This window comes from Miscanthus floridulus, chromosome 1 (genome assembly GCF_019320115.1).
Source record: "Miscanthus floridulus cultivar M001 chromosome 1, ASM1932011v1, whole genome shotgun sequence".
In the NCBI taxonomy this organism is placed as follows: domain Eukaryota; kingdom Viridiplantae; phylum Streptophyta; class Magnoliopsida; order Poales; family Poaceae; genus Miscanthus; species Miscanthus floridulus.
In genome coordinates, this window is record NC_089580.1 from 19,071,757 (window position 1) to 19,081,829 (window position 10,073).

The 10,073-nt window shown below is 51.5% G+C and overlaps 1 protein-coding gene and 1 pseudogene across 1 annotated transcript; both read right to left on the reverse strand.

The window, feature by feature from the left end:
• Positions 1 to 2,404: 2,404 nt before the first annotated feature.
• LOC136452878 (uncharacterized) lies at positions 2,405 to 2,776 on the reverse strand. The gene has a single exon (XM_066453463.1). It carries the CDS (start codon positions 2,774 to 2,776, stop codon positions 2,405 to 2,407), a length of 372 nt encoding a protein of 123 aa, XP_066309560.1.
• A 4,302-nt stretch (positions 2,777 to 7,078) lies between these two features.
• Positions 7,079 to 7,805, reverse strand: LOC136452886 (protein PYRICULARIA ORYZAE RESISTANCE 21-like; annotated as a pseudogene).
• Positions 7,806 to 10,073: the final 2,268 nt, after the last annotated feature.

Genomic DNA, 10,073 nt, shown 5'->3' on the forward strand with positions numbered 1-10,073 from the left:
AGGATAGGTTGAAAGATATGTTAGCCCCATGACCTTATTATTGTATTATGTCCTGCATGATTCTGCCTCATGCCCCACTGATATTAGTAATAAGTTAGGGTCGTCGAATCTATTGTTGTTTCTACGGCCTGCATGATTCTGCCTCATGCCCCACTAGTCATAGCGATAGATGAGATCTAATATGTTCATTAGATTTATCTCTATTAAATGGTTAAATGATGATGAGCTATTTCTAAATATAAAAAGGGATTCGGTTACTTGTAGTCATTGGCTTAGCATAAACTGATTAGTAATGACATCCTATTGCCATTGACTAATATTTGTCTAAATAACGAAATTCATCCTGAATGATAACTGACTTTTCTTCCATAATTCCATGAGCTTTAACTGATTTATTCTTATGAGTATGCTGGAATCGGCTATTTAGTTGATCTCCTTCCACATCGGCTCTCAGAGCCGCATATTTGGAACTGTCTGGCAATACCGGCATGTTCTGCCTTAAATTACTGATTAACTTTCTCTCCTTGTCAATTGTAGGGTCAAATTGACTGACACGTCTTGGGACGAGTACGCAGGATCAATCATCCCTACGTTGAAACCAGGTGGATCTCCAGCTCCATCGAGCAGACCCTTCTGGCTTGCTCATGTGCCCGGCACAAGACACGTTTTCATGCCGACAAATGCGTTTCTGACCAGGGTCCTAGGTGCGGCATGGTGCCCATAGACCCCACTGTGGATGTCACTCAGCAACTACTTTCCTCGTCCGATGGGGATACAATGTTGTAGGATCATGGTGTGGCTTCACATTTAGAGCTTGCCATGAATAACGGCAAAGGACTTAGCGCGACGCGTGAGCCGTCGAGTCTCCATTTTGTCTATTGGTAGCGCCTCATGGAGGAGGTAGTCAAGGTAAGGCATCCTCTAGTCCGCAAGAGGGTTGGGCTCTGTTACTAGATCCTCATCGAGCTCCATGACTTCGAGGTCAGATGGAGGCACTGGCTGGTTAGCCCCCGAGCCTAGGGCAAGCAGCCCATCACCAGTCTGTTTTAGCTCCTCATAGTGGACCAAGGGCTTGTACTGATCGCTGGTGAAAATGCCTATCGACACCGGCTCTTGGTTGGATGCTGTTTTGGCCAACATGTTGGCCGCCTCATTGAGACACCTCGGGATGTGATTGAGCTTGACACCGTTGAACTTGTCCTCCAACTAGCGAACTTCTCAATAATATGCAGCCATCTTGGCGTTGTGGCAGCTTGATTCCTTCATGACTTTGTCAACAACCAGCTGGGAGTCACCCCGAATATCAAGCCGTCGGATACCCAACTTGATGGCGATGCGTAGGCTGTTGATCAGTGCCTCATACTTGGCCATATTATTGGAGGAGGGGAAATGGATACGAACCATGTACCTCATGCGTACCCCGAGGGGCAAAATGAAGACCAGCCCCGCGTTGGTGCCTTTCTTCATCAGTGATCTATCGAAGTACATTGTCTAGTACTCTTGGTCGACGACTGCTGGTGGCATTTGGATCTTGGTCCACTCTGCAATGAAATTAGCCAGCACTTGGGACTTAATGGCCGTCCAAGGGGCATATGAAATGCCTTGACCCATAAGCTTGAGTGCCCACTTCACGATTCTTCCTATGGCATCCCAGTTTTAAACGACCTCACCGAGAGGGAAGGACATCATGACTGTCACCAGATGCGACTCGAAGTAATGATGCAACTTTCTCTTGGTGATAAGGATGGCGTATAGAGTTTCTAGATTTGGGGGTAGCGAGTCTTAGAATCGGACAAGACCTTGCTCATGAAGTACACGGGACGCTGTAGTTTGAGGGCGTGTCCCTTTTCTTCTCGCTCAACCACCATTGCAGTGCTGACTAGTGTGGTGGCCGCAATGTAGAGCAAAAACGGCATTGTGATGTAGCAGAATGATCCAAATGGGGTGATGAAAGATGTCACGAGCTGGTTAGACTCTTTCATCATGATTTGATGGTACCCGGAGTATGCATCAAGGAAGCAAAGGGTTTCGCACCCTAAGGTTGAGTCGACTACTTGGTCTATGTGTGGCAAAGGAAACAGATCCTTTGGACACGCTTTGTTGAGACCCATGTAGTCAATACACATTCTCCATTTCCCACTCTTTTTTGCACAAGAACGGGATTAGCTAACCACTCTGGGTGGTATACGTCCTTGATGAACCCGGCCACCAAAAGCTTCACAATCTCCTCGCCGGTGGCCCTGCATTTCTCATCGAAGCGACACAGGCGCTGCTTCACTGACTTGGAGCCTGGCCTAATCTTCAAGGCATGCTTGGTGACTTCTCACGGAATACCTAGCATGTCTGAGGGTCTCCATGCAAAGATGTCTCTATTGGTGCAGACTAAGTCGGTGAGCACGCTTTCCTATTTGGAGGAAAGTGTGGTGCCGATGCGCACCACTTTGCCCTTAGAGCCATTGGGGTCTATGAGGACCTCCTTGGCGCCATCTACAGGCTCAAAAGACCTGGTCGACTGCTTGGGGTTAGGTGCTTCTTCAATGACCTCCTCCCTAATGGTCGCAAGCTCTTTAGAGGCGACAATTGTCGTAGCATGTTCGCAGCACTCGTAGCCACGCTGGAAGGAGGTGCCGATCGTGATGACCTCACATGGACCCGGCATCTTCAACTTTAGATAGGTGTAGTTGGGGACGGCCATAAACTTTGCGTAGCATGGACATCCCCAGATGGCGTGGTAGGTCCCGTGGAACCCGGCCACCTCAAAGGTAAGGGTCTCCATCCTATAATTGGTCGGATTCCTGAAGGTTTTGGGTAGATTGATCTACCCAAGTGGCATGGCTTGCTTTCCAGGCATGATGCCGTGGAAAAGAGCCATGGCATCAAGCATTTTAGCGTACATGATGTTGAGGCCGCTGCCTCCATCCATCAGCACCTAGGTGAGCTGCTTCATGTCGATGATCAGGTCAACCACGAGCAGGTATCTTCCTGGCTATGGGACACTTTCTAGGTGGTCGGTCCAATCAAAGGTTATGGTGGACTCCGATCATCGGAGGAAGGAAGGCACGACTGGCTCAGCTATATAGACCTCATGGCGCACAAGCTTCTGGCGGTGCTTGGAGTCATAGGCCATCGACCCTTCAAAGATCATGAGGTAGCAATCCAGCGTTAGAAATCTGTCGTCCTTCCCCTCGGTGTCGTCTGTGGCTGGCTTAGGCTCCTTCATATGCTCCCCCTTGTTCGAGCCTCCGGACAAGAACCGCTTTATGAGGACTCAGTCCTTGTATAGGTGCTTGACAGGAAAGCATGGTTCGGCCATGGCCCTTCAAGCAGCTTCTCAAAGTGGACCGAGGTACCCTTGGCGGGCTTTCGACCCTCCTTGCGGTCGGCAGTGGCCACGAGTGAGCCCTCACGCTATTGCTTGTTCTTCTTGTTGGGGCAGTTGGAGGCACCTTTGCCGACGTCCTCGTCCCGCTTTACCTTACCCTTAGGGCAGTCGAAAATCACCCCGACTGCCTCCTCGCCCGAGGCGTGGCTGGTGGCGATGTCGAGGAGCTCCATGGTGGTTCACGGGCCCTTATGTCCTAGCTTGTGAACCAAGGACTCGCAGGTGGTCCTAGATAGAAAAGCTCCTATAATGTCAGTGTCGGCAACGTCGGGCAGCTCGTTGCACTGCCGGGAGAAGCGCCAGATGTACCCACAAAGAGTTTTCCTAAATTTCTGTCTGTAGTTTTTAAGATCCCATGGGTTCCCAAGACGCACGTACGTGTCCTAGAAGTTTCCTACGAAGATCTCTTTTAGGCCCGCCCAACTTTGGATTCGGTTGGGAGGAAGGTGTTTCAACCACGTTCATGCCGAATCGGCTAGGAACAATGGAAGGTTGTGGATAATGAAATTGTCACTATTCGCTCCACCGGCTTTACAAGCAAGCTGATAATCCTTGAGCCACAGTCCGGAGTTTGTTTCCTTGGAGTATTTTGGGATGTTGGTCGGCGGTCGGTACCGCGGTAGGAAGACGGCGTTGAGGATGTGTCGGCCAAAGGCCTGAGGTCCCAGTAAGTCAGGGCTCAGGCTTCGGTCCTCGCCGCTATCATAGCGTCCACCACGGCGAGGGTGGTAGCCATGGCTAGCCTCCTCCCTCTCATCACCATGCGAACGCCTGTGGGCATCTAGCGTGTTGCATGCATCACGGTGGAGGCCGAGACGCTCATGCAACGGGACCCTATCACGTCATGGTGCCCTATCGCCTTGCTGTGCCTGGTGGATTGACACGTCCCTATCGGGTCACTTTGAGGGTGCGTGCTGGCTAGCGTCGAGCTCACGTCGTCGGGATAGTGAGCTCTCGGCCTGCTGCGCCACTGCACGCTTGAGTAGCGTGCGAATCTCACGATGGGCCCAACGATCCTCGGATGTCACGGTCTCCAAAAGCCCCTAGAGCAGGGCCACCACGGCAGCGACGTTTTGGCTTGCCTGGGTGAAGTGTGGGGGGCTTCGTCATCCTCGATGATCCTCTAGTTCACGTCGCAGGCCACGACGCGTGCACGCCCACTGTCTCCATGGTGCTCGATCTCTCGCTCGAGCTCTGCGCATTCCTACTCGAGCTAGAGTCATGCTTCTTCGAGCTCTTGGTGTCGCACCCTCAGCTGCTCTACCCACAGTGAGGTGGGGCCCCTACATCCCCTTCGACCTCATCGTTGAGGTCATCAGTTTGGGTGGCCCCTCCCTCATTGATGCTTTCGACATATCCCTCGGGGGTACCTACCATGAAACATTCTCGCGAGGGGTGATGGCTCCGCCTGCTAGAGTTAGAGTCAGAGGGCGACTCCGATTCTCCTACGAGAAGGTCGTGGAAAGATTCCATGACGTATTTGGTCATCCTCATGAACTCGTCGTTCATAGGGGATGGGGGTGTGCGCTACGCCACAAGGTGGCCAACGGTCTCTGCGTCGTGGCGCAGACTGAACGGGAGCACTGTCGGGGCGCTCCAGATAAGGTATTCCGGGGAGAGCGGCTCTCCTCCGGTGAGCTGCGTCATGACGTTGGCGAACGAGAAGGTGAGGTGGCATAGGTCCTCCTGGGATGGTTAGGATCCCAGGAAGGCGTTGAGCTGGAGCTCTAGCCTCCCATAATCAAAGCCGAGGAGCTAGTCGCTCCTGGAGGCGCTGGCCTCCGGTGCATGCCGCTGTAGCTCCTCAAGCACCTCAGCGATCGCGTCGAGGCTGGCAGAGTGGAGAGGCTAGACGGCGGCGGGAACCTGCACCAACTCTCCCTCCATCGTAACGATGAAGTCCAGGTTCCCGAAGCACACGTGCGCATCCGGGACCCAACTGACGCTGTGACTAGCCATCCAGGGCCTGATGTGGATGTCGAGACGCACAAAAAGCCCCTACCTAGCGCACCAACTATCGGTGTTTTCGGACCACCGACGAGTAAATTTGTATTTACGTGTCTGGCTCGGATGGTGTGCTCGGAGGACACAAGGGTTTATACTGGTTCGGGTGGAACGTCCCTACATCTAGTTTGCTACTACTCGTATTACTGGCACTTGGTTTGCAGTAGGGGATACAAACAGGCGGGAGAGGGAGAGGATCCTATGTCTCTAGTGGAAGGAGTGAATCGGGTGCTAAGAGCTCGCTTGCCGCTCAACCGTGTATTCGTGTCATGCTTTTGTGTTCAGATCTCGTGTGTCCCGATCCCCCTCCATGGGGCGCCTTGCTTCCCCTTTTATAGACGAAGGGAAAGCGCGGGTTACGGAGGAGGAAAAGTAGAAGAACGAGAGAGAGAAGAAGACTTCCAGAGTTGCCGGGTCCTTCTTTTCCTTCATGCGGGTACCGCTGATCCTGTAGATGTCAACAGGGATGGCTCCATGTCGTGGCCATGTTTGTCACTGGCGCCATGCGCAGGTGTCATCTGCCGGTCATGGCGTTCCACTCCGTCCCGGCGGATGTCGTGGTGAACTGACGCGCCTGTCAACGTCCGTACGAGGATTAGGCAGAACAACACCGGCATGCCCGATACTATTCTTGATGTGAATCCCCAGGTATGGCTCATCATGGCCACAGGTTACATCGAGGCGTGCCAGCCTCTTCCCTGGCATCAGAGTTTTGACTTAGGCCCATACGCTTGGACCTAGAGTGGTTGGCAGCGGTATGGGTCCCCGTCGGACGAGATGGAACCCGCGTCCTTGAGATCGGGTGGGGCGAAGCCCACGACCTTGGACGATACGGAGCCAACATCCTTGGGGTCGGGCGAGACGGAGCCCGCAACCAAGGGGTCGGGCGAGACGGAGCCCGTGGCCTTGAGGTCAGGCAAGACAGAGCCCGTGGCCTTGAGATCGGGCGAGACAGAGCCCGCGGCCTTGGGCGAGACGAAGCCCACGTCCTTGGGGTCGGACGAGACGGAGCCCGCACCAAGAGGTCGGCGGGAGACGGAGCCCGCAGCCTCGAGGTCGGGCGAGACGGAGCCCGCGTCCTTTTGGTCGGGCGAGACAGAGCCCGTGGCCTAGAGGTTGAGCAAGACGGAGCCCGCGTCCAAGGGGTCGGGTGAGACGGAGCCCACGGCCTTGAGGCCGGGCGAGACGGAGCCCGTGGCCTTGGGTCGGGCGCGACCTTTTAATACATCTCGAGCCATCCAAGGAAGTCAGCGTGGGCGCTAACTCCCTTGCTTCGGGTGTCCCTAATTTGATATCCGACACATAGCTATTGTCCAATGACACAGGTCCCACCCAAATAGACTGAGTAGTTCATATACACTGTGGTTGCTCTAAGTCTTGGAAATAGCATGACATCATCGGCTATTTATATATTCTATGATCTATTGATACACAATGACGAGGATGCACACAAAAAAATAGTGTTTGGATAAAATAGCATAGATGCTAGATGAACTACGAGGTTCAAATCTTAAACCAAACAGTGATATCCTAGATACATATGACCAGCTCTGAATTTATCTTTTATGCCTAAATCACCTCTCCATGAACCACAATCTAGGTAGCAACCAAACTCACTTAACAAACATCACATGATCTTGCACCCTGGAGACGACGCCTCCTCGCAGGTGGCCTCCATCTTTGGCTACTGCACTACTGCCCCAACGGCAGCCCCCCGTAGCACGGCTGGTGGTTCACGAACGCGCACGCCTGGCATTCTGGCAACCGCAGCAGCACGACGGAGCAGGGGCCGGGCCGGGCGGCTTTTGCAGCATGGCTAGTCGCTGTGGTGTGAGCCTTAGTTCTGCTGCCGCCATGAGCTGGATGTCCCTGATCATACAGCCCGCCTTGCGCCGGAGATTGCAGGGGAGCACCAGCGAATCGAAGGCCCCTGAGATCATCACTGTCCCCGACACCTCGTCGCAAGAAATCGCCCGGATGTCCTCGGTTTCTGCCAGCACGCAAGACTCAAGAGAACAACTTTCTGATCACAATTTAAGGACCGGACGAAAATATAGATACTCAGCTTTCTGATCGTTCACAATTTACAAGGACCGGACGAAAATATAGATACTGAATGGACCGGGAGGCAAGTGATTATTACCTTGCAGCTTGCACACAGTCTTCCGGATCTTGGTGAAGCAGCGGCAGCAGCCATGGTTGAGAGTGACGACCAGCGTGGACACCTGCATGATGATACTCTAAATTACTCTGCGCTAGTAGCCAAATAAACCAAAATCACTGGAAACACATATGATCATCAAATCAAGTAGATAAAAACATGCAGGAAACGTTCAACAACAAGGGAACGCAGAGATCGGAGGTAGAGAAGAAACGCAGAGATCGGAGGTAGAGAAGAAGGCAGAACCTTCTCTGCCATTTGTGCTCTTTCTGGTTCTGGAGAATGGTGATGATATACTTCAAGGGGAGGAGTAGAACTACAGTACTGTAGTATTTATACCTCCACTACTCCACTAGCACCTGTGGTCCGTGGAAGGATAGCTGGATAGCACTGTTCATGGGCCGGTATTTATGTGTGGCTACACTTACTTAGGCCGAATCATGTTAGGGTTTGGCTAAGTAAACTTACGATATAGCAAGGAAAAAGCCCAAATTACTCCCACATATACTGACATTACCTGATAACTTCCTAAATTAATGTTCATAAAAAACTCCCTAAATTAATCTATATACTAATTAATCGACTATTTTAGTTTATCTGATCTACCTCTTAATAGGATATTCGCCTCCATGTACAGTTTGAGTTTAAAGTTCAAAATTTGTAGAATGATAGCGGATACTGCAACTATGTTGGAAAAATACGTTATGGATATTTCATTATCATTTTTTATTGGCTAGCACCGATTTGCTTATTGGAGAATTGGATTTAGAGGAGATGTTTGGTGTTGATCGCTGACGCTGAGGGAGTAGGTGCTGGATGAGCGGACGGAGGTGACGCCTATGATGAGAAAGCAGCCGAGGAGTGAAGGGGTATAGATGGCCAACAGGTCGGCCCGGTCCGACACGGCACGGGCCCGTGCCAGGCACGACCCGAAGGAAGTCGGGTTGGCACGGCACGCCGTGCCACGCGGGCCATGCCGAGGCGGGTGTCGTGCCTGGCCAACGGCCTAGGCACGGCCTGCTGGGCCGTTTTTCGGGCGGGGCCGGCCCGAGAAGCACGACCCATGCAGCGTGTCGGGCCAGCCCGAGGCCCACAGAGGGAAGGGGAAAGCAGGAGGCAGGCAGCCATAGGAGACGGCCGCCGCCGTCGGCGCGCTTGGCCCCAAGGCAGATCCGGCCGCCGGCGCGCTGGCCCTGGAAGTGGGGCTTCGCAGGGAGGCATTGTGGCAGAACCGCCCGAAATAACACGCTTTCGGAGGCGCTCATCTTCCACTAGACATTAAGCACCCTGAAAGTGAGCTACATCGGACAGCTCCGTCGAGCACACCCCAAGGAAGAACTCGAAACAATCCACGTTTTACATCCAAAATTCAATAATGAGCACGAGTTTACAATACTTAGTCCATTTCATACAACAAACGTTCTTGAAAATTATTTATTACAATACCAGAGTTCAGAGTGCGATAATTAAACAGTGGAAAGAAAATAAGCATCTAGCGGAAACAATACAATGATCCATCTGTGCCCACCAGAAGAATCCTTCACACAAGAGCTACTCCTCAAACTGCACCTACAACAGGGGTAAAATAAACCCTGAGTACATACTGTACTCGCAAAACTTACTCGACTAGTGGGAATAGTTTCCCGACTCTCAAAAAGTATGATAGGCAATATGTGTTTGCTGTTTTCTTTTTGTTTGCAAAAAACATTACTAATTGTTCATCCTTACGGTCAAATTTTATTAGCAGTCATGATTACTTCATTAGCTAACCATTCTAAGTAAGCACATGTTTTACTTTCAAGCAAGGGTTGAGCAATCAAAACTATTTCACCATCTTTCATCTTTCAGTTCTTACTACGGTGCTAGACCATAGCCAAGTCGTATCGTCTCACGCAAACGACGATTCGGGAACCAATGTATCCTAGCTAGGTACCCCAAAACACACGCCCTATGTGTACCCCAGGCACAAACAAGACCAACCCATTCTACTCCTGTCATGGGGTCTAGGTCCCCATCCAAACTTGGACTTTAAGCCCCCACACTTAAGACCCGGTCTCAGTATGGTGCTTAGACCTCCAATTTTTCCCGTCTCCAATCAGTCGGTCCGGAAAGAGCCGAAACCCACGACTATAGCGTAACGAGCCTTCCGGCTCCCATAAGCAAGTATGTGCTCAGGATAATAACTCTGTGACTTGACTACCATCCATAGCAACGGACGGTCCTTAATCGACATAAATAGGGAAACAGTGTAACCAAGCTAAGCCTCGTTGGCCGTGGGACACAACCTGTTACACCCACCAATACCCATACCATATCCCTGCCCTATCTCCATTTTTCCTTTCATCATTTTATCATAAGAGTAATTAAAATAATCATCTATTGTGAGTAACGGCAGGTTACTCACGCTACCGAAAATCTAAGCATAGCAGCTACTCGAACCTGTACTAGTAGGACTCATAGGACAGTTATATCTATGCATGCTGTTTTCATAAAATTCCTGTAATGTAAATGCACATCACATATATA